Below are 25461 nucleotides of genomic sequence, written 5' to 3' on the forward strand. Positions count from 1 at the left end.
ATTGAAAGGCCACCTGTAGGGCCGGCCAAGCTATCATTAAAACCACAAAGTTCTTTATTTTTTTTGTTGCACTTAATCTTTTTATTGATGTTTATACAAAAACAGTGTACATAGTACATAAATTCAGAAGCATAGATGGTCAGAAATAATACAAATATAAACATCCACATGACTCCTCTCCCCCTCGCTCCAACAGAGCCCAATCCCTGCAACAATATTACTGTACCATTTGACAACCTGACATTTATTGGGCCCGTATGCAAACACTTGTATTACATGCATCACGTACATATCAAAAATACATATTCAAAAATATATATGTAATAAATAATCGTAATTAAAAAAAAAATTAAAACAAGACAGCATGGTACACAAGTAAATAATAATAATTAAAACAATCAAACAAAAAAAACAATAAGTAACTGGTCCTTATGGGTTCCCAATTATACACAATACAGGGTCATTCATATGGAATATTAATATTCGCAGCATCTAATTTCTCTATAAAACTTAAAGGGTTTCCATGTAGAATAAAAGTTTTTTAATACTTCCTCTTGTAGAATAACGTATCTTCTCTAATACCAAATGATGTAGAAGGTCATTGATCCACATCTTAAAGGTTGGGGGAAGTTTCTCCTTCCACTTAAGCAATATCATCAGGTCATCAGGAGTTATTCCAATTATTGCAGTAATGGCAGAAGGTTCCATAGGTGCTTGTAAAACATCTGAAAAAGTTTTAAATATTGACTACCACAAATTGTCTAGTTTTGAACAAAACCAGAAAATATGTGAGAGGGTGGCTGGCATTTGCCTGTATCGATCACAAATGGGATGAACGCTAGGTGTGAACTTTGCTAGTCTCACTTTAAAGCAATGAGGGTGATGCATAACCTTGAACTGGATAACTGTATGTTGTAAACAGATTGAAGAGGAATCGTGTAAATTTAACTGAATTGATTGTAAACCCAGGTACCCTTGAATTTTCATTCATTATTTATTTCTTCTATTGTCTAAGCATTGAGCATAGATATAAAGGGGAATAATGATGATAATAGACACACTGCAGTATTCTGACCAGTCAGTTTATTATATCTGTTGTAAAAAAAATAATAAAATGAAAAACAGCAGTTTTGATTCCATAGGTGCGCTGTATTTCTTCATCTAGAACAGTCTGGAGCCTTATGGCTCTGTAGAGTGTATTAGTCCAGGTGATGTGTTTTTAGGTGACAGAGTGGGGAGCACCAACCTTATTCAAATGTAGAATTCAGCTGTTCTCATTCATTTTGAATCATCGTCAGTCTTTTGAAGAGTCTGGTAGGATTCTGGTTTTCATGTAGGCCATGGCTTCTCCTGGGTTTTGAAACCGTTTCTCAGTTCCGTTATATGTTATCCGGAGCCGTGCTGGGTAGAGAAGAACGTATTTAACACCGTCTCGTCCGCGAAGTAGTCGTCTCACCTCGTTGAAGGTGGATCTGGCCTGGATCTGACGCTCGGGGGATAGTCCGGGATGATGGAGATGTCGGTCCCTCTGAACTGGAGCGGTCCGGACTCCCTGGCACGACGGAGGATGTCAGCACAATCTTGTTAGTAGTGGACCTTCGCCACGATGACCCGGGGTTTGTCGTCTTGGCTTCTCGGCTGTAGACCTCGGTGAGATCGGTCGATCAGAACGTCTTTATCCATTTTCAGCACCTCTCTTAGTAGTTTGGAGACAGCTGTCGGTGTGCTTGAGTCTGGGATCTTTGGGACGTTTAATATCCGGATGTTGCTCCATTTGCGACACTGTTGTTTTCATCGTCTCCACATTGGAGCCAATCGCAGCTGTATTGTTTGCTAGCTCCGTCTTTACTGCCTGCAGCTCGGATTGGTTATTTTTAAAAATCTTCAGCCAGAGCGGTTTTAAGTTCGACCTGAGCAGCATAGCGATTTCTGTTTTCAACGCCGTGAGGATTTCTGCCTTTAGGTCCGCGACGTCCATTTGGTCATCGGGTTGGGGTGTGCTACACCTGGGTGGTGAATCACTTGACCTTGAAGCTTTAGGCCTAGTTGCGGAGGCTCTTTCGGTGAACTCGAATTTTCGCAAATTTTAGGTCATTTGCGCTACGGTATCACAATAAAAGTGACTTCTAATGAAAGAAAATAATAACTCAGGCGATGTGTCGCATTGTTCTATTGGTATAAGGTGCCAAAAAAGAACTTTTAACCCGAAATTCAGCAGAGCATGTTGCTTGTGCTGCCTACTCCGTTGCCTGCTTGCTCCTCCCTCCACAAAGTTTGTTTTTATTCTTTATTTGTGATTCAGTGTGAATGTGGGGCTCATGAACGTTAAACGAGTACCTAGTAGAAACAATAGTATTAAAGCTTTGTCACCCCACATAAAAATTGCTTGCTTAGACTGCTGACATGTCATGCAGCCAAGATCCACCTGGTCTGATACCAAGTGTACAGTGGAGCAGGACAGACTATTTCTCTATTTATTTCTTCGATTATTATTTTTTTGTCAGACCATGGTTGTCATTTTTCTAAAATATTTCATTCAAGAGTGTCAAGGATGTAAGTAGAGTAAAGCATATCGGCTCATAGTATAGCTTTGTTTGGTGACGTGACTAGGTGAATGCGGATCGGTGAGTACCTATAGGTAGGCAATGTTGGCCGAATGCTATGGGGGCTATATAAACTACCAGCGGTTCAACACATAAGCTTCGCCATTATCTGACAAAAGAAAGACACTTCATTGAACTGCTACTAAATCAATCAATTCAACTCAGGGTAGCGGGAGGCTGGAGCCTATCCTAGCTGTCATTGGGTGAGAGGCAGGGTACGCCCTGGACAGGTCGCCAGTCCACACAGGCCCACATTCAGACAAACAACTTGCCACGCTCACTCCTAGGGTCAATTTAGAGTTACCAGTTATCTGACATGCATGCAGTGGTAGGAGGACAGAGTACCTGTGAGTACCCCACGATTACACGGGGAGAACATGCAAACTCCACACAGAGAGGCCTTAGCTGGGATTTGAACCAGGAATCCTCTCGCTCTGAGGCGACGGTGCTAAGGCTACCATCATGCCACTTCCAAAATGTCATTTGTCCAGCCTATGCCAAAGGCAGCCAATCACTGCTTGGCAGCACACCAATCCAATCACAGCAGTTTGTCAATTTCACTGAATTACAGCATTAGCGATATAAGTAGGCGTAAGTGAAACCATAGAGGGGACGACTTAAGAGTTCTTAGAGAACAACAACACAATTGTACGAAACTACCACTAGAGCATCAACCTAAAGTTGAAATTACAAGCAGCGATGAACGGTCTTAGCACCTTGGCTGCGCTCCAGCCTACGTCGCAACGGAGGTGCCCTGGCTAACGCTGCAATGAGGCGTTCACCCCCCACTTCATTCAAACAACACTTGAAATAAGTATAAATGGCTTCCTCTGAGTAGTCATCAGGTGGAGCTGTGATCATAAGTAGATATGGATGTGCAAATGTGTTCAGTCTGGGACTGTTGCCAATCATGCAAAATATGAGTATTGTTGGACAATGCACTACAGAGTTAAAGCAACTTCCTGTCTCATGGCGATTTCCTGGTACAAGTGGGTGAAACTTTAGTGATATGAGAATATTTAGTTAAACATTTTAGTGAAGAATAGATGTTTTATGTGGCAGTTATAATGACTTCCTGTTAAATAGCAAAGCATCAAAATTAGCCATGAATGTATATGGTGAATATACATACATTTAGTAAAGTAGTATCTTGAGTCAAAGTCAAATAATAAAATAGATCACTTCCTGTTCAGTGGGTGGGTTTATAGCGTTGAAAGCTTTTAATCATATAGATCTGTTTATTGGGACAATGGTGATGAATCCATGTAAATTTCATGGCATTCACCATTTGCAACCACCTTAAAAAAGATGTGCCTTCTGTTGCTGCAGCTGTCACATCATGGACTGTGTAGTTAACCGTTGGCGACACTGAACTTGTTACAGAAACCTATAAATGTAATACAACCTATAAGTACAGTACTTTGGCTGAAACATTTTTTGCTCATCAGTGTGCATGTTTGTGCACAAATTTATCCATTCAAATAAACTGCATATAAAAGTTTTATCAGTCCCAAGTGCAGACAAATTATTTCAGTTGATTACATTTGCAAAAAGTTATGTAGCTTTGAACAAAACAAGCTTGTATTTTGAGTGGGAGGCATTGATTCCCACTCTTCAGTCTCATCAAAGATTTAACAGTTTAATGGTGTTTTCAAACCAACCTGTATGGTTGAAACAAACTTGAGCCTATTTTTAACCAGCCCAGTGACATGGGCAACCCAGAAAGGTGCATTTCAACCCTCAGCACCATTAAGTCTAAATGTGGTTAAAAAGCCTGGCATACTGAAACTATGATTCCATTCTCTCTTTTCAACCATAACAGTACTACTACAACTACACATATGACAACCTCTCAGTTTAATAAAAGCAGACATCCTTCATGTGCACTGTATTACTGCAGTACTGCACAGGCGCTGGTGTGTCCATATCATATACACACAGGCTCATTACTCCCAAGTTGTTGGGAAATGTCATGAGCCACAAGATGATGACAGCACTTCCTCAAACTAAGCTGCTTATTCAGCAGCAGTAGTTTCCTGCTTCCTTTATCATTTTTCTACAGCCTGCTTTCTCTGTACATTCCTTAAAATCCTAGATGTCAAGTTTGGTTAAGGCTGGTGACTGCAGGTTCCCAAAAGAGGAAAAGCCAAGTGAAAAACACAAACAGATGAGAACTTAACTTTTTTCCACATCATCGATGTAAAAATGATCTTTCCTGTTCCATAAAAACATCTTTTAAAATGTTTTACAATTTGGAACACTTTGTCAACTTTTGCACACATACATGCACATTTAGGAGGCAAAACTATAGTTAAGAGATACTCTGCCTATTTGATAATATCAGCAGATAAGTCATTACATTAGTTTCACTGGGCTTTATATGTAGTAGAGTTCATGACCAGTTATACTTTATAACCTGCCACATTTAACAGAAAAAAAAACTACTGAAAACGTACTGCCATCCAAGCTTAGTCTAACAGTTATGTCATAACATTTATATGTGCTACATGCTGAGATATTACCAGATCCCTATATTTTTCACAATGAACATTAGACATTTCTAAGTGAAACTGCATAGCTTGACATACCAATGAGAAGCATAGTGTTCCTACTAAAGAAAATCTGTAATGCATACAAATCTTTAGATTGTACCCTTTCTGTCGTTACAAAAGATAAAGTCTTACATGGGATCAGAGTTTTGTATTTTCAGACACAAAATGAATACTAGAGACTTTGCTCACTTTTGGATCTGCAGGACCCTTGTCTACCCTTTAATTGTCCTGGATCCACAATCAGCTGTTGGCAAAAAGGCTGCGATGCCCTTGGAATACCGAACAATTTACATGCAAATTTTATAGCGGTTGGCAGTTAACAACCTTGTCATCTCTGCTTAGGGGCTTTGCTCTGCCAAACAAACTGGGGACAATACTGCTTTCGGCCCCCTAGTTGCACAAATACCCTTCAATATTAGCTGTAATAGCTGTATGACAAGTTGTAATAAGTGTTCACAGAGGAGCAGGTGATTAAACCCATGTCTAATTTGCTTACACTAATGATATATCATCCAACTCTTAACAAAGTAACTGCAATATATAATTGTGTTATTTGTCAGGTGAAAGAGGGAGTATTAATTTCATGCATTTCTGTGGATTTAAAGATCGTCAATCAGACAAGAATACCCTCAAAGAAACTTTAGGATAATACACATCCGTGATTTGGGTTATCTGAGTGTTACTGTGTGTGTGTGTGTGTGTGTGTGTGCCTGCGTGTTTTTAATCTACTCACACAGCAGTCCGTCCAATAGATGTGGAGGAAGGGGAAGGTGAGAAGAGCCTTGTTGCCGTCCTTGGGGAGGAGCTCCTCTTTAAACTGGACAAAATTAGCTTCTAAGTGGATCATTTTTGGTGCACGGCCATAAGTCCTGCACAGAAGACAAGGTAGAGGGTTACAACATTCTTCTCTGTGAAATTAAAGGGAAAGTTAGTTTTTTTTTTTTTTTTTAACCTGGACTTTATTTCTGGTATAAAATACGTTCATCTACTCACCGATAACAGTTTGGTGAAAGTCGGCATCCTTCAGAGGATATTTAGATTATTGGAGAAACCGAACTTCTCCTTTAAGTAATTTTATATTACTTAATGACAAGGTATGCCTGCTTTCTATCATTTTAAGCGTAATTTAAAACACAACAATCAGCCCCATAAATTCCACAATAAACATGAGTATTTTACTGGACCAAGAGTTATTTCTGAGGATTGGCGTTAGAGTTTTTAACCTCTTTCCATTCAAGTTAAATATACCTAAAATGCCTATCCATGGCATTGTCAAAGTAAAATGATATCTGAATTGCCTATTAACAGATACCCGTAGAGGATTATAGTTGCGAGCAATTAAATGGAAGACAAAATCAGAGCACTTTTAATTTAAATTTTATAACAGCACAACGACACCATAATGTACAATTATTTCCATCAGTTAGATCATAAGGATCTCAGCTTGACAGCAAGGTTGTGCGGAAAGCTGATGGACCATCTGTCATAGGGTTGAAAGAAAATTGAGTTTATTGTTACCATAGTTGTTTCTCTTATTAAAAGGGAAAGTTCAGTTTTTTTTTTTAAACCTGCACCTTATTTCTAGCTGTATATACGTTAATTTACTCATTGATAACATTTTGGTGTCACTCGGAGTCGTTCGGAGCCTATTTAGATCAATCGAGAGCCGCGTATATTAGAACGCAAGTGAACAGGGCAAGGCCAATGCAGCATCTAAATCAGGAACGAAACTCCTTCATTTCACCATCGCCAGTACTATTGCCCTGTGAGTTCAGAGTTGCCGGTTGTGGTTATTGGGGATGTCCTGAGATGATGTCATCGACACGCGCAACTGCAGCACAGTTCATTCACTCCGTGCTCTGTGGCGGTCAGCTATCTTTACACGGAGTTTGGTACTGCTAGTTTTGTGCAACATGGCAGAATATTTATCGGATTTTGAGGATGTGGACGACTTTAAATACGATGGACGTCCTTACCGTTTTGAGCCCTAGTACACAGATGAGGAGCTCCTAGAAAGGAGGATGTAGACGCAGAGAGAGGAACAGCTGGCCAGATAACAACAGACTGCTGCATGGTCTGCGAATCGATGCTAACTGTGGACGATGTTTACCTATGCCAACAGAGGAGGAATGCCAGGATATACACGTCTGGATGTCTCCAGAACTGACTGTCTCCCTACGGCAGAGGATTTTGCTGCATTGATAAACCAGGCTGTGGTAGTCTTTTTCTGTGTCCCTAAAGTAAATTGGAAGACCCAGCCAACGCCTGCAGGGGAAATGCGCAATAAGAACCATGTTACCAGCAGCAGTAGCAAATATCGTGTAAAGGCGGTAGCATGGTTGCCGCGTCTGTCACGGCGGTGTCGCACCGTGACGTCAAAATGACGTTTCAGGCATGGCGCTTGCCTTGAAAAGACGGCGCAGCACGTTGTCGTGCACCAGTCGATTTTTGTAACTTGGCGGCGCCGAGCATAACGAACCGGATGGACCGATGTGAGACCAGGCTCAGTGAGGAGGTGCGTTTGTACAGGCAGCTGTACGAAACTGCAGTGAAACAGCACAGGGACCACGTTAACTCCCCAAACTGATGGACAGAGATGGGCAGAACTTTGGGGAAAGAGGGAGAGTTCTGTAAGAATGTGTAGAAGAAGCTACGGGACAGATACGTGAAGGCAAAGAAGAGGGCAGAGACTCTGTTGATGCCGGGGGCTTCAGACCTTTACTTCTTTTAACTGAATTAAAAAATTAAAATGATCCGAAAACTGCAGCAGTATCATTAATTACAGTATTCCTGCTCTTGACAGCGGCATTGTTTTCTTCTCCACTTTCGTGGTTGTAGAGTAGAGGTAACCTTAACGTAGCAGCGCCACCTCTGTGACGGAGAAAATTGCAACTACTGGCGCGCAACGACTTGCGCCACTATATAGGGTCCTGTGGCGGGCACGAACTCGTGACGTCATCAACACCGCTCGCGCGAGCAGACGCGGCAACCATGCTAGAGCCTTAAAGATAGCCGATGCTGCTGCGGTGGCGCGTCGATAACGTCATCCCAGTGTAGAAAACCCCGATAACAACAACAGGCAACTCTGAACTCACAGGGCAATAGTACTGACAATTTGTATTAAAGTATTGGTGAAATGAAGGAGTTTCGTGCCTTGTTTAGAGGCTGCATTGGCCTTGCCCCGTTCACTCCCATTATAATATACGCGGATATATACGCGGCTCTCGAATGATCTAAATAGCATCCGAACGACTCCGAGTGACACCAAAATGCTATCAATGAGTAAATGAAGGTATAGACATCTAGAAACAAGGTCCAGGTTTTTTTTTTAAAAAAAAAGAACTTTTCCTTTAAAAGGATCAATGTCTTTATCTGAGAGAATTTACATGTACAGTATGTTTACAATTTTTTGACTACAAAACGCTGACAGTAAGACGGAAAGTAAAATATATAAACTTCACTTAACAACATACCCAAATTTCCATTTCTGGGGCTGTGTTTATTCACTCTGATTCATCACTACAACTCTAATTAAAGGTAATAGTCAATATTCTCATCCTGAACACATTTAAATAGATGTGTCACCAGAATTTTCTCATACCCTCTGAGAACTCCAGCCATTTTTTGGCACTAGAAGACAAAAAAAATGTCAGAAAAAGCCCAGGATGGACTTTACTCATAAATTTCAAGGTGAAACACTGTCTGCTACAGTATTTCCACACAACAAACAAATGAAAACCCCATTCATCATGTAGACATCAAGTAGAAGGGTGCTCGGAAAGCCCAATCCTTCACCAAGGTCAAAGATTAATGATGTATTTATGAGGAATTTGCTCTGGATCTCCAAACAATCTTAATGGGATCGTTCTTTGAATACTGTCCACCTCTCCACAACATGAATTCGTGAATTTCAGGCTGAAAGCTTTTGCTTTTACACTGAAAACATACCCCCGACCAGTGGATATACTGCCAGTTCTATCTACCATAACATTAAATAAAAACCTGTGTCATAAAGTAACATGGTAAAAGAAATAGTCTTTGGCCTGAATAACATCGTGTCTTTTCTGTTGCTGTATCTCGGGAGCTTCATATCATGGCTTGGCCAAAACAACCAGTTTCTTCCCTAGTTCTATTTTCTATAAATAGGTTTTATTTATGTCAGAATGAATGAATATGTACATCCTTACATAATACTCCTTATTCTTACTACTAAATATGCTGCAAAGTCATTTCATGTATTGCTTACCTGCACAAACTGTACTGATGTAAACTTTTCTTTACATTAGTTCTTTACAACTTTTCTCTATTAATAATTGTTCCATTTTAAAAGCTTAGTATTATGCCTCCATATGCTGACATTTTCTACAATATTTTTATATTGTGAATTTCTTAGCGCAGAACTCACCTTCTCCATTCCATTGGCTCCCTGGGAAGTTGTTGAGCCAATGAGGTATACAGAGATGTAAACAAGCCCTGATCTCCTGCACCTGCAACAAAAAGGGGAAGATAAAGAACCACAAAAATCATGATAAATAAAAGGATTTGATGAAAAACTGAAAATGTGAACACTGCAGGACTTAGACTAATTGAGAACAAAATGCAAAGGGAGGTTTCATGCAAACATGTTGAACAACACAACAAAAATCTGAAGTGTATTACTTCACATTGAAATACATTTGTCCATACAACACAAGAAAATCCTTAAGAGTCCAAAGAAAACCCAGAGCCACAATTTTCCGTTGTGACTAAAACCAAGAGAGAATGCTGATATTTTGGCCGGACAGTCATTAAAGTGCTCACTGCCACTGTATCTGATCTCTCCTAAAAGCTTTGTGGATCTAGATGATGTGCTTCATTTGACAAGTAAAGTCCACTTCTGCTAATTTACTTCTATAAATACCATTTTCAGCATTAAAGATCCATCTATTTCTAAAACAAAAAGATGCTTTTCTTCTCAAACTTTGTTGGAATTTCTCATTCTTTTATGTGCTTATTTTTCTGTTCTCTGCTCATTGACAAATAAACGCCTGCTTCCAAAAAAAAAAAAAAAAAAAAAAAAAAAAAAAAAAAAAAACTTCTTTATATGCCTCCGTATTTCATGCCTTCTATTGTTACTGTGCTTTACACTGGGAATAAGTGGTCAAACTGACAACTCCAGTAAACATTATCAACAGTGTTTCAAAATTACTAAAATTTCTTCATACGCGTTATGATAGACGTCTATAAACCTTTCCTTCAGAAGTTTGTTCACAGCTCAACAAGTCATCTTATTAATAGAGCCAACGTTTAAATTTCCCTAGATGGCCTTAACTTAAAACAACATCTGTCCAGAAGTAGTACTTAAATTCATAGTCTGAGTCATTTCAGCCCACTCATTAACCAACAGCTAAAAAAGACTCAACTACCACAGAGTGCAAAAAATTGGTGTCAAATGTCTGCAGTGAAGAAATTATCTTGCCTCAACAAACAAAGAGGCCTAGCAGGAAGGCCTTTCATATAAATATTCTCTATTATCCTTGTCTTTGTCATTCTACAAAGTATATGAGTGTTAATGCAGTTACAAAAACCCTCAAGCATTGTAACATGCATGTATACAGCATCTGTTATCACCAAAACCATCAGCCCTACCATAAACCCTGTGAGTCACTAACTGCATAAGCTTTTTGAAACAGAAAGAAAAACATTTGGGCCCAATCCCAATTCCTTTTCCTTTCTCTATCCCTTCGTTTCATAGCGATAAGATGCTCCTCTTTTTATAGGTTGGCTTGCTGTTCACACCTTACTGGTGCTTAAAGATCCCTATCTAGGATCCCCTCTCACTGCTGAATATGAAGCATGATCCCCAAATATTGCATCGGTGTTAGTGTAGTAGCCTAATTCCCACAGGGCTCCGAACCGATATGCAAACCAATACAAACCCCAGTCCAGAATAATAATTTAAAAAAATGTATCTGTCACGCACAGAAAGTGCATTTCAAATTTACAAATGTGTGTGTGTCAACACTGATTAAGGTACTTGTTTGAATTTCAGTTAGGGAGGAAAACATTAAGGGCCATTTTATACCCTCACAGAGGTAAACATTGCAGCGCCTATGGGAAGCCCTCGCAGACAAATGCGGTCCTTCAAGACATCACAAAGCAGATCTTTGTCCACTTTGATTTCTGTCTTTTCCACAACATAGTAAAGCTAATGGAACAACAACAGTACCAAAACAACTAAGAGGATCCCAAAGTTCCGACTGTTCCAAATATTAATGACAATGCACCCAAGTGGCTACAAAACACTTCAGTAAGCATACAAAGAGCTTCACCCCTTCATGAACTAAAGGATGCCTGGCAAATGCCATAGAAATGCAAAAAGGAAAACTATTGCAACACTCTTTACCCTGCATGGACGCAAATACTGTACAGAAAGAGTATCAGCACTTAACCTTTAAAGGGACACTATGTAATAAATTAAGTCATTTATTAGCTCAAATCAACATATTCATTCATAAATTAGTCCTCATTGGTGTAAAATTATCTCTGTCAAAAATCTCACTTATCCTTCTGAGTGAAGAATCACTTGTCTGTATCTACATAGAGCGGGCAAACTCTATGGAGGCTGCCATGTCCTTCCGGTCTATGAAAAACGACGAAGTGCCGAGAGGGACATAAAGCACTTCGAATCACGTTTTCCCCAACGCCAGGCCTGCAAGTGGAAATGACCTCATTTTGACGTCACGTCCGCCGAATGGCTTATTACTGGCGCTAATGGTAAATAGATTTTATCTCGTAAATTATCCCACTAATAATGCATTGATTGTTACCAAACTTCTGCCATAGTACACATAGGCTCTTAACTCACAAAACGAGGCATTAGAAAGTTTGTAAGTTTACCGGGAGTTTATTTAAAAGAACACTTTCCAGATAGCAACTACACACTGCTACTAACGCTACCGCTGCGTCGACGTCACTTCCGGTAAAGCCTGATTTATACTCGGAAACCAGGTCGTCTGCTTGTGTGTCGCAGTTAACGCAGACATGCCCCCCCGCAAACACTACGAAGACACTCTGGTGCACCTCCTCAAAATTGTAACTCACCGCAGACATCGCCGCAGGGAGGAGAGAAAGGAGGCCTCTGATTGGTCAACTCTACATCCGCTCTACAATATGCGTATTTCCGGTTTGCTAACCGGCTGACGCTAACCGTGACGATTCTTTCCCTCTCTGCCAGCTCCAGTAGTAGCAATATTTCTTCTATTTCTAGATTGATCAGCTGCATCTCAATCAAAGTGCGCATTCGTCCAGTTACCATTGTTGTTAAATGACCTCCGTAACCGTAACACCCACAATCCTAGCTTGTTCGCGATTGTCCCTCTTGCGTTGTGGCGTGGGATTAACATAGCGCAGACAGCGCTTCAAGGCATAAGTCAAAAATAACTTGACACATACCGCCTGCCGTAGTTCAAGAAGATGGAACGCACATTTGAAAACGCGAGGCGCTAGAGAGCAAATTCATTCGACTTTGCAAAATAAAATTGCACCACTACATGGGGGAAGAAATTACATAGTGTTCCCTTTAAGAGAGTTGTGTTGAATCCAGTATCTTAGGGTTAGGCCACTATGATTGTGCTGACGATTAGGTAACATCATTGGATACAATGTTTACTACGTGGCAAAGAGTATGACCTCACTGTTGCATTAAATTCTATGGGCAAATAAGTTTGTGGAAAAAGGAGAGGAAGATAGAGGCAAAAGGAGCAGAAGCTCAGTTGCTGTAAATCTAGCCCTCCGGTGGCTGAGGTAGCTTCATGTTTTCCTTGCATCGTTACAGCCAATAATTATGAATACGTCATTCTTTCAGTTTTTAACTGTCTGCATGCACTGTGGTTTGGTGGTCTTTTCACATTGTCAGTTTGGCATGAACCAGTGAAATTCGGCTCTGGTATGCTCCAAACAAAACTGAACTTTGAATTTTCATCAAACAACAACCCCTGCCAGGCAAACATCAAAATGATCTATGTGACCACGTGAGTCAATGCTACACTGATGGGTCAAGAAAAAGAGCGACATGGCTCATGCAGAAGAAGCAGCTTGTCGCACACCCCCAACTATGATGCAAATCTTCGCTTCATAAGTGTTAACAAAAGGAGAACTTTGTCAGCACATGCTACACATTTGAAGACAAAAAAAAAAAAAAACACTCATTATCTCTGTGACATTCATTCAACAGTTTGGAGACGATTTAGATTGGAATCAGTGGTGACAAAACAAAAGCTTCACAAACATACATACTCTTAGCACTGAATGTAAAAATGAAGTCATTAATAGACTAGAGGGGCATCTGACAACTGTGACCCCCACTTCACCCCATAGCCCCCGCTCACACACAGAGTACTGTTTTCTAAATACAAATTTGTGCATGAGATCATTTACACACACACACACACACACACAAAAAAAAAAAAAAAACTAGTAGCCTGTGCCTTTTCTATGTCAGTCTCAGCTTTTATTTGTAATGGATTTCACTGTTGGAATTTGACAGTTTTAAAATCCCTTTTTGGCATACAATAAAAACAAACAATAAGAGGGTTAGGGTTCAGTAACAAAATTACTTCAAGTTACACACTGACTTTACCCCATAGTGTGTGCATTGGCTCAGTTAAAGTAGATCTATTCTGTACTGCGATTGCGGCACATTTTTTAAAATTAGAAAAAGTATCAAGTATTAAAAAAAGAGTGCAGGCCCTGTAGATGTGCCTCCATTCATTTATTTGGTTGTTTTGTTTGAAACTTTGGCAAAATAACTGGCTTTTCAGGTGACTGTTTAATCATGAATATTACAGGAATTTGCTCTAAAACCTGTCAAGACTTGTTAAAAACCTGCAGGATTTCACTGTGATTCTGACAAAATGATTAATTACAGAACACAAACACCAACGTAAAACAAACAAATGAACAAACTGTAATGTCAACAGTGTACACCTGAGGTAGGACACCTGACAACCCTTCAGAAATTTCCACTGGGCTTTAGCTTTTTAATTTGCCACAAAGTACCTATGGTAAACTGTCACGACGATTTTCTGACTTCACTGTGTCTCTTGATGTTCTTGCACAGACGCCAGGTACTAAAAATGGAGCAGTCTGCAGTGTAAAACGAAGCTGGCACCCACTCCAAAAATATCTCGTTTTAACAAGCTTCAATTAGATTCAAAGGGATTTGTGAATGGTGACCTGAGCCAACCTGAAGTCTTTAGCTGCTAGCAGAGAAAACAGTGGCAGTTCGGCAGGAAACAATATGATAACCGTCCGAAAAATGCAGTAACTACCAGTGACGTTATATCGTTAGCTCGGCCTGTTAATCAGTGAAGCTTCTAGCTAGTTGAGCAAGATGCCGTTTTCAATAACAGTTTAGCACAGATAGCAACGTAGTTAGCACGGGCCAATAAAAACGTTACAACTGAACAAGTACAATGAGATTACAATTCACTAAACACACAAGCAGTGTCTCCAAGCTGCCTAATATGAGGATGACAGCTGCTTAGCTAAAAATGAGCTAATGAACACAGCTAGCAGGCTAACTGTCAAGACCAGAAAAAAAAATCAGACAGAACGTCTCTTTTAAACACTTACATGTTACAATCGGCTTGTTTTCCATGGTATAGATGATTGGTCTTTCCTCTTGACACTCCATATGCGTTAACAGTGGTACTCCATGAAACTTACATACAAACAGGGCTTTATTATTAGTAAGTGCTTATGTATGCAGTTGTGTTAAATCGATGGGGCCTGTGTCCCCCACTGCACTTCCGGGAAATGCGTATAGTGCGTCATTAAAGGGCTAACCTGTGATTTTTATGAGAGGCGAGAATTCCACTAAAGCACTTCTAAGTAAATTAAGCAATAGCACTTTTAAGATTGCTATCTATATCAATAACTTATTTGCAACTATATCGTTTCCGTTCGAAGATTAATAGAATATTATAGAATTGAATTTCAATTGATTAAATTGAACAGAACTGAAAAATAAATGATTCAGTTCTAAAATGAATAGGAGATTATTTGACTAAAAGTGTAGAAGTACAGTTCATGGATGCGGTGAAGAATTCTAACGTCTACCTTTATTTTCAGATATGACCTTTTGTAGATTTTCCTTGAAACATACTTTTTTAAGATAAAAGAAATTGAAATTCACTGTAAACCAAGAGAGAGACAGAAAAAAAAATAAACATAACAAGAAATAATATGATATAATTTTGTGGCTGCAATAGCCACAAATATCTTTTTTGAGAAATGCAAAGGAAAACACTTTTTGTTATTGTCTGGTATTCTTGCAATTCAATTATCCATACACATCGTTGCTTATTAATTGTTTATTATTATTTATTTTCATTTATACTTATTTATTCAAAATATTATGATCTGCTGTCAAGATCTTGTTTTATGTTAAATTTTGATCAGCCCCTAAAGCAACAAACTAAAATAATGAACGCAATCTATATATGTTAAAGAAATACAATGTAACTTCTCAAAAAGCCCACTATGGAGCTCCCCCTACAGGCTTGGAGGTACTAAACAGTTACACTGTCGTAAATACAACACCCTTTCCCTTTCACGTTTCACGTTTGTTGACGAACCGGCGAGGAGTCAGAAGGTGCAAGCTATGTCGACCGAGAAGGTAGGAGTAATCAAATGTACCTGGGAGCGTGAGAGGGGTCTATTTGTATTTGCGGTAGGTGTGCCAGAAAGCAAGTCGAAGTACTTCCGCTCAGCTCCCGGGCCGGTCCAGCAAAGTTACATAGCGCAGTTTTTCCAACTCAGACCCCCGAAGGGCATAGGAGACAGGCCAATCGTAATATTAAAATTCATTCTAGCCGCACAATTTTTTTCAAGTTGTTATTTTAAGGTAGAAATGTTACAAAGTATTGCTTTAAAAGGTAGGGTAGGAGATCCTGGATTTTGAGTCCAGCTAAGCTGCATTTTGAAAATACACCGGTAAAAAGTCCCAACCCTTTTCTTCACTTTCCCCCGAAGGCACGCCTCTAGAGTACATGAACGCGCACGAGCACGAAGGTGCACGATCGTTGCCGTATTTAGTATTTAGTATATGATAACTATACGTTTAATAATGCTAGGTGCTAGCCAAGCTAGCTCTAGTTTAGCTTCCTGCCAAGCTTCTGAACGTTCACGGGTACGCGCACAGGGGGAAGGGGGGGAGGGAGGAGCAGATTGCAGTTTGATAGACGGCATCAGTATCAGATAGTGTTTTTCCTAGATTGTACGTTCTAGAGGCCACTAAAACTTTTCATATTTGTGTCAAAACTTTTATTTAATTGGTTGCAATGGGGGTGTGAAGAGTATTTCAAGCAATATGTAAAAAAATGTTCCAGAAAAAGATCCCCTACCCCACCTTTAAAGCTATGGTAGGTAATCCTAGAGAGCTAGCAAGAGAGCTAGCAAGATTCGAAAGTGTCCCCTCCTCTAAGCTCCACCCCCCCCTCCCCATTCCGTCAGTGCTTCATCCAAAGCCGGTAGAACCGCATGCGCACACGGAGCAGGGAGCCGACAGAGGGGGGCGTAGGCAGAAAGCAGAGGCATCTGATTGGTTTTTGTAGGCGCTCCAATCCGAGATCAGCGTCCCGCTGATCTCGGATTGGTCAGCTTTTTCTCAGTCCTGCAGCTGCCACAGAGGTCTGATTATTTTCGTCCCTTTTTCTAAATACATCTTGTATAGATTTCTCTCAGGACAGACGGACCATTTCACCCAGTATTACAAAATGTGTTTCTGAACAGGATTACCAACCATGCCTTTAATGTAACAGTAAATTAAAAGCATTTAAAAGGCAACAGTTCATAAGCCTTCAACCTACTAAATTTCTGATAAAAATTTTATTGATTGCCGAAAAAAAACTAAGTACAAACAAATACACTATACACTATACACTAATATTCTCAACACCCAGTTCTGCTTTGGGTGATGAATTTATCTAAGGTCAGGGACTCAATGCTGCCATCAAGGGACATTTAGTTGTATTGCAGAAAGTATGTCAGCATTGTATTGGAGTCTATACAATGTTTAAGTTTAAAAAAAAACTTAAACATTGTTTTAAAAAAAATGTTTTTAATTTATTTATCATGCAAGAAACAAATAAGTACATACAAAAATACATATTTTGTTCAGGTTCACTCTCTTCTCCATCCAGCTGTTTAGATTTTTCATAAACTTTTCTGCCGTTTATCCCACAAGTCTCCCTCACCCCTCCTCAGATTTCCTATCCCCACTTTTACCTTCTTTTCTGTTTCCAGGCTCAATCTCAGCTCCATCACCTTTCCCAGGTCTTTCATCTCCTTTCTGTCCACTCTTCTCCCCACCATTGCCTTTTTTATTCTCTCCCTGATTATCTGACTCCTTCAGAACAGATTTATCTCCCTCCACCATCCTTTCCATCTCTTCCTTTGTACTTTTAGTGCTCTCACCATCCCCCTCTTTAGTCACATCACCATCTTCTCTCTGTCCCGGTTTTTTCACCTTCATATCTGAAAGGTCCTCTTCCTCTCCCTCTGCCTCTTCTCGCTCCCATCCAACCTCCCCGCCCACGCCCTCCCCTCTCCCCAGTGCCCCTTCTCCCACTCGTCCATCACGGAGCAGCTTAGACTCCTGGGCTGCTATCTCCAGCTCCAGCCGCTCCATCCTGACCTGCATCTTGCAGTTACTCGACTCTAATTCCACCATGAGTCGTGCTAGTTTTGTTTGCAGGACTTCCAAGTTGCTCTCCAGCCTTTTTATCTTGGTTTCAACCTTCTCTGCTTTTCCCTCCTTTGCATCCACATTCTCCTCCAGCATGCCCATCTTTGTGAGGATCTGTCGGCCTTTTTCCTCCAAGTGACGTTTGGCTGCAGGAAACTCAGACAGCACATCTGTCAGGTCCTCTTTAGACAAGCTGAAGAGGTCAGAGTAGCCGATGCTTCGGATGTTGGCAGTGCGCCGATTGCCTGACTTGTTACCTTAAGGGAAACGATATGAATATTGAGGATATGATATTACCAACTAATCTTTATATTCAGCACAAGCCCATTTTAGAAAAAAGTAAATATCCTTGTTGCTGTCTGAAATAAGCAATTCATAAATCAATATGTAGAGTAATTATATTTTAGGCATCAATATTCAAGTATTACATCTAAAAAAAAAAGAAATCTACAGTCCCTCCCCATTCTGACTTTTGTGCTTTACTGATCCATCTCAGCAAACTAGCAATTAGCTTTCATGAACTTCATATACAGTATATTCTCAAATGGTGAGGGTTGAATCAGGAAGGGCATCCGGCATAAAACGTGCCAAAATCGATAATGAGAGATCGACTCGCTGTGGTGACCCCAAATAAAGGAAGAGGCCGAAAACAGAAGAAGAAGATATACAGGATATTCTCACATATCTTAACTTTGGCTTTCCTAAAAGGGCACACTACAAAGTTTTTCCACTCTTGAAAACTTAACACAGTTTACTGGTTATAGTGTTTAACATTTCACTTGATATTTACAATCAAATGTAAAAATCCCACAGAAAGAAGTCTCTTCCATTTATACAAAAATATTTTTGTTGTATCTGCTTGCTGCAATTCTACAGTAATACTACTTTTTATATTTTTGTTTCATTCAATCATACTCTCTTTGCCAGATCTGTTTTTATAAGGAAAACAAAGTGACGTACAACTGTTTGAACTATTTAAGCAGCAATTGGACTATATCATTACCATGAGCCTCTTTGTCACTTGGCTGTTTTAATAAATTGTTATAAGAACATGCCTTACCTTTGATGTTGAGGATACTTATTTCTCCAAAGAAATTCCCTGAACTCAGCACAGCAAATTCTGTTACCCCATCATCTGCAACAACTGCAAGTTTTCCCTCTCTGATGATGTACATTTCATGACCCACGTCTCCTTTCCTGCATACATACTCTCCTGGGCTGAACACCTGCAAGATAAGAGGCATTTGAAACCTACTCCACAAAGCAACATCCTTATTATCATTATATCATCATTATTATAAATCTAGAAGATAAAAATATTCCACTGAGCCATCAACCACTGTGTTGCACCCAAAAGTAGCGGGTGCATTGTTGCTATTTTGCTCTAAAAATTAAGAACAAAAATATAAACACATCTGTTTTACTTTACATAGGTCCTAGTATGCTCAGTTCCCCTCTACAAGAGGACACAAGACTATGGAATTTATAGTTGAAAAGCTTTATGTTTTACTGATCTGCAGATGAGTTCATCACTTTGTAAATCGCACCTAATTTTCTATGAAATACTTGTTGCTATATGACTACAGTCCGCTAATGCAGTCCTCTGCATTTTTATTTTTTTTAAATATTTTTTGGGGCTTTTTTATGCCTTTAATGGATAGGACAGTTGGGAGAGACAGGAAGTAGGGGGCAGAGAGAGGGGGAAGACATGCAGCAAAGGGCCGTCCGGTGCGGGACTCGAACTGGGGCCAGCTGTAGCGAGGACTGTAGCCTCTGTACATGGGGCGGCTGCTTAACCCACTACGCCACCGACCACCCCTGTCCTCTGCATTTTTTAACATAGTACTAACAACATGGCTCAACGAAAGTACTGTTGCTCCTGACTGCCATCTTTTTCTTCCTGACCTGAGGCGTTAGCTTAAGAACCAGTTCCTCCAGCAGACTTTTGTCACAGTTCTGGAAGATGGTGACTTTGGAGAGCGTGGGAAGGTGAACACTGACAGCAATCTCCGTCCTCATGTGTATAGGAAGCTGCTCTAGGATTTCGCTCTCTCGCATCATCTTCTTGTTGATGTGAAGATGCTGATACCAGTTGTCAATGCGCTGCCGAAGCTCTTTGCTAATGTGGTGGCTACGCAGGTATGCTTTAACCTGAAAGAAAAAAGAGCTTTATTTTCAATCAGATAAGGCCAAATAATGTTGTTCGACAAAAGATCCTGCATTCCATTTTGTTCTTCCTTACAATCTTACAACTTACCAGCTCATGGTTCGGGAAGAAGACGTTGTCACGGTCCCTCAGGCTGGTGATGACGTTGCCAACATTGCCAACAATTGATGCAAACACCAGCACAGCAATGAGCAAGTCTGCAATCATAAATAAGTACTCCTCTTCCCTACTAGGCAGGGGGGTGTCTCCAACCGTGGTGAAAATCTGGGCAGAGAACCAGAAGCAGTAAAAGTACTGACGCCGCATGGAGGCAAACTCTGAGTTAGTGATGTTGGGATAGACCCAATAATCACTCCCAAAGCCAATGTAACTGGACAATGCAAAGTAAAGACAGGCATTCCAATGGATCAGCACAAAGATGTAGATCATGAGCTTTGTGATGCGGAAAGTGTTTGGGTAGGAAGTTCTCGTCTCCATACGATCCAAGGCCTCGTTCAGTCGTGGGATGCGTAGAAGGCGGTTTATCCTCACCAGAGGAGTTTCAATGCTAAAGGCAAAGTAGAGAAAGTCCGTTGGCAACAGGGAAGCTAGGTCCCATAGGAAATGTTTAGAGCCCAGGTAGCGCTTCCTCAAACGAGTCAGGTCTGTAATCAGGATGCCTTGATCCATGGAACCTGAGGGAGGATAAAAAAGGATGAATAAAGCCCAAGGATTTCAGACACAGCTGTCTAAATATGCATGTTGACGGCACCCAGAACTTAAATGAACCAGAGCTGAAAGATTATCATAGGTCTGTTGCATTTCCACTAAAGTCTGAGGTTCAGGGTAGATGAGGCTAATTAAGACAACTAAATTGTGTCACTTAAAGGTGGGGTATGAGATCTTGGAAAAACGGTTCCTGCAAGCTATATTTTTGAAAATACACAACCTTGACTCTCCCTTCAGCCCACCCCTCGAAACCACGCCTTCAAAACACATGAACGAGTCACGAGTCTGTGAATGCGCAGGGGGGAGGGGGGCTGACTTCTATTGGTCAGACATTTCCTCTTGCTACACCCTCTACAATGGACTAAAAGATTTTTTTTTTCCAAACATTCTATTTTAGTGGGTGCAATGGGGTTGTGAGGAGGTTTTCAGACAATATGATAAAAAATGCACCAGAAAACATCTTTAACTCTACCAGTGCTTGCCAGAGTCCCAGCACTGCAACACTGAGCCTACAGTAAAACCAGGAAGTCCTCTTAAGCTAGCAGTATATTCACTTAAAATCTGTCAATTTTTCAGATTTCTCCAGGGTATTAGGCTCCTTAGAGCATAATTGTTGTGAAACAATCAAAGATTATTGTTTTAATTGCACTTCCTTAACTGTTTTCTTGTCACAGTCTGAGCTCTGTGTTCACATTGTGAATAGCAACAATGGCTGTGAAGTCATTTTGTCAAGGAACTCAAAAGCTTCAAACATGATCTCCCGACTCCTCGATCATCATTCTTGGTGACATAAATACATAATCAGTACGTCACATGCTCCGCCAAGCACAGTAAAACTTAGGACCTGCACTATTGCTCAGTTAAAGACACATACGAATCCATTCCTCTCTAATCTAATCTGATCACAATTGTGTGTATCTAATTCCCACATATTGCACTGTCCTTAGGAGGGGCAATATACAGACTGTGCATGTTAAGGACTGGTCAGAGGATCCCTGCTTATCACTCTAGGGGTCAGTTTTTTTGCATCTCCTCCATTTATCCCCTCCTTCAATGAGTAATTGTTTTAAACACTGTAGATCTAAGTGACAAAAAAGTGGCATTCACACTTTTTCACGTCAACGATCAGATGTATCAAGAGCGAAATGATCGTGGAAATGTGTGGTGCTTCACGCCAACTTCAGGGCTGGCGTACGCACATTTCTATAGCTGTAGATTCTTCAGGCGACACTTAGAGGTGATGTTGGTTATATAAATGTCAAGTCAAGTCAAATTTATCTGTATAGCACAGACATTTCATGTACAAAACAATTCAAAGTGCTTTACATAAAATAAAAGCATTGCAGCGGGAGTGTAAGAAGCATTACAAATACATAAAAGAACATAAAGAGAAACAAATAAAATAATTAAAATGAATTAGAATGATTAACAAAACAAGCAACATTCTAGTTAAGTTAAAAGATAGCGTGCAGATTTCATGCATAGACACATGAGAAAATAAATGTTTTTAACATGGATTTAAAAATGTCTACATTTGGTGAAAGTTTAATCTCCACCGGCAGTTTGTTCCACTTGTTTGCAGCGTAACAGCTATGTTGCTGATTTGAAGTTGAACTGTGTGACTTGTTCAGTTGGAAAATGTTGAAACAGCTTCTCCGATACCTTTTTTTTAAATTCAAGTCCAGATGCATGGGAGGATTTACAATTAGATACTGACATCAGTGCAAGTATTCTAAAACTACCGTCTGTTCATGCTAGAAAAGATCATCCATCCATCCATCCATTTTCATCCACTTATCCGAGGCCAGATCGCAGAGGCAACAGGTCCAGGAGAGAAACCCAGATATCCCTCTCCCCAGCTCCTCCCGGGGGATTCCGAGGCGTTCCCAGACCAGAAAATAATCCCTCCAGCGAAACTTGGGTCTGCCCTGGGCGACCAGGAGGCACCCTAACCAGATGATCGAACCACCTCAGGCTCCTTTTCATGCAGAGGAGAGTGACTCTGAGTTCCCTCCGGATAGCCTAGCTCCTCACCCTATCTCTAAGGCTGAGCCCTACACTGATAATATGTAATGATTTTTGTTTGAACTCAAAGTTTCAAGTTGAGACAGACAAGTGATAAAAAGTTAAATCAACTTTGACAACTTCAAAAAAAAAAGTTGAGTCAACTACAACAATATAGTACAATCAACGTTTTAAACTTTAATCCTCCCACGCAAGTGGTTGGCCCACATGGAGGTGGCATTCCAATTCTTCTTCGGGCTCAGCCCGACCAAATTCAAGGGGCCAAAGCTCGGCCAGCAGGGCCCTGCCAGCGAACCCCCCACAGAGCATTTTGGACTCTTCAGGGGAAAGCCACTTTCTACCGCCATCAAAAAGGCTCTGTCAAAAAAACAGCACTCGATGTCCTAATGTTAAAAAGGCTTTGTTTGCTATTCTGTTCTTATAAAACATAATGTTGTAAAACGGTATAAGAATTTGATCTGTGAAGTTTGACCACAATGCTAGAAGTATATTACATTGTGTTCCAGTGCTTCCTCATTATTCTCTTTTGTAGTATTTGAATTTGGAGACTAGGGATGGGAACCGGTTCTTGTTGAGAACCGGTTCCCTGTTTTTCAATTCCTTGGAATCGTTTGGCGATTTTGCAAACGATTCCCTTATCGATTCCAGTGGGCGCGAATGACGTCACCACGCAACGTTGCGTGGCAAGTCCAGTGCAGCCAGCAGTCAACAGTAAACATGGCGCCCAAGGGGTACAAACGCTCGAAAGTTTGATTACACTTCCCTAAAAAAGACGACAACAGGGCAACTTGCAAAGGAAATATTTCACCAAAGGGAGGAAATACTACCAAAATGCAATAACTATGAATGAATGTCGCGTTTTCAATCTGCTCCGGACTAACGTTAGTGAATCTGAACCCAGCATCGTTAGCAACGTTAGCATGTCCTCGGCTAACACTGCAGGTCACTAACTAACTAACAAACACTGCCTATCATGTTAGCGCCATTTGCCTCATTGTAAAACCTGCTATTAGTAACGGTTAAGGTTAAATGAACGCCTTCTCAGGCATTACATTTAGATGAACTCATGAGAGACAGAGCCTGACTAGCTCAGTGCCAGAGGCTGGTGGTACTACCCCCAGTTCACGTCTACCTCCAGCTTCTCCTTTCACCAGAGCAGGGAAGAGTTAAATTACCCAGGCCATGATAGACCAATGTAGACCTCACCATTGTTGGGTTTGTAAGGTCATGACTCGTGTTACTTCTAAACTAAACAAAGTTGATGCTAATCGACCGTTTTTTCCCCCAAATGAGAATCGATAAGGGAACCGACAAAGAACCGAATCGTAAAGCAGAATCGAAAATGGAATTGGAATCGTAAAAATCTTATCAATTCCCATCCCTATTGGAGATACAGTCATAATCAAGACAAATAAAAGGTATTTACCAGAATGAAGAGTGATTATCATGTCAACAGCATACATTAGGTCTGACAGATAGTCCAGTGTAAGCCACACAGGGAGGTAGCTCTGTCCAATTGCAGTGAAGCATGTCCTGGCAAAATATAACCAGTAAGATTGGGTTTAAGAGGATGTTCCATCATCACACGTTTTAAGGTTAGATATAATTACTATTTGATATTCGTCATACTGCAATCATTTACCTCAAAATGATTATCACCCAGTTGTAAACAATGGGAACTATCATCATCTGTAGCCAGATGTAATAGAACTGCTCTGCTGGATCAACTACCCACTCTCTCCAGCTTTGAGAGAAATGAAGAAAAGAGAACATTAAAGATGAATAGAGTCATGCAGACATGGTTTCCACATCTAAATTGCTGATATTCTTCATGATACTGTACCAAATTCTGTTACAGTATAACATCATATATCTATACTATTTCAGTAAAGACAGATTTTATATACATATGTAAAATCTGTCTTTACTCAAAGAACTCACATAATACACCAATAAGGTAATTTCATTGCCAGATCAGGTAATAGTATTCATGCTGTTACCCGCTGTTGATTGTTTGTCAGTATTGAAATGTACTGTGATAATGCAGACATAATTTAAAACAGAAGTGTACGTGTAAATAATAACTGTAAAAATTCTCATTATGCAAAAAAAACCTTTTGAACACAGTATACTGTCTGTAATTTAGACATTCTTTCATTGTAGAGTTTTTGATACATTTCTTTTATATATGTATAGATATTTTTACACTCCTTATGGTACCACTATCAGACATCTGATGGAGCCTCCACAGTCATCACAAATGCACTTTTCCACTTGCAAAAATTTCGAGTCCAATCATTACTTACTTGATGTTCAACTTCAGGTCCAGGTAGTTATGCTTCCCTCCCTCCGTGACATTATCTTCTCCTTCCTCATTCATTTTCTGCTCATAACATCTGAGGAATCTAAGCCACTGGTTACTTCTGACAAAACCATTACCCTGTTTATCCATTCCTGAAAGTCTTAGGCTAAAGTGATGTCGAAGCAAGCATGGTCAAGTGTTTCTCTGTGGCTGAAAGGTGCACTTTTCACTACGTGCAAATGTATAGTCTGCCTCATAACAAACCAGGTCTACCTGAGCACTGCCTAGTGATCTTGGTCTCTATGGAAAGAAATAACAGCTGTCATGAGTGCTCTGGGAATTCTTGCCTCCCCTAGAAAACCAGAGAGGTCTGT

The 25461-nt window shown here is 40.3% G+C and overlaps 2 protein-coding genes across 2 annotated transcripts in view; both read right to left on the reverse strand.

The window, feature by feature from the left end:
* The window catches only part of trappc10 (trafficking protein particle complex subunit 10), a 40631-nt gene extending 25689 nt beyond the window's left edge, over positions 1 to 14942 (reverse strand). The window contains exons 1-3 of the mRNA XM_075479106.1: positions 14771 to 14942; positions 9561 to 9642; positions 5889 to 6024 (exon numbers count right to left, since the gene is read on the reverse strand). Coding sequence (XP_075335221.1) covers positions 5889 to 6024; positions 9561 to 9642; positions 14771 to 14831 — 279 coding nt within the window. The 5' untranslated portion in view covers positions 14832 to 14942. The remainder of the gene's footprint in view (positions 1 to 5888; positions 6025 to 9560; positions 9643 to 14770) is intronic.
* Positions 14943 to 17390: 2448 nt separating this feature from the next.
* cnga4 (cyclic nucleotide gated channel subunit alpha 4) lies at positions 17391 to 24522 on the reverse strand. Its single transcript, XM_075478496.1, has 6 exons — positions 24428 to 24522; positions 24212 to 24318; positions 20143 to 20726; positions 19791 to 20036; positions 18946 to 19111; positions 17391 to 18142 (listed from the first exon to the last, which is right to left on the reverse strand). The coding sequence occupies exons 1-6, from the start codon at positions 24472 to 24474 to the stop codon at positions 17391 to 17393; spliced, it is 1902 nt and encodes a 633-aa protein (XP_075334611.1). The 5' UTR covers positions 24475 to 24522.
* Positions 24523 to 25461: the final 939 nt, after the last annotated feature.

The sequence above is a fragment of the Odontesthes bonariensis genome, chromosome 12 (genome assembly GCF_027942865.1).
Source record: "Odontesthes bonariensis isolate fOdoBon6 chromosome 12, fOdoBon6.hap1, whole genome shotgun sequence".
Classification (NCBI taxonomy): domain Eukaryota; kingdom Metazoa; phylum Chordata; class Actinopteri; order Atheriniformes; family Atherinopsidae; genus Odontesthes; species Odontesthes bonariensis.

Excerpts from the sequence above, each read along its gene's own strand:
- cnga4 (XM_075478496.1), bottom strand. The coding sequence starts at position 24,474 with ATGATGATAGTTCCCATTGTTTACAACTGGGTGATAATCATTTTGAG. Across the intron at positions 24,319-24,427 it reads TGGGTGATAATCATTTTGAG|GACATGCTTCACTGCAATTG; the intron begins GTAAATGATTGC and ends ATATTTTGCCAG. Across the intron at positions 20,727-24,211 it reads GATAATCACTCTTCATTCTG|GTTCCATGGATCAAGGCATC; the intron begins GTAAATACCTTT and ends ATCCTCCCTCAG.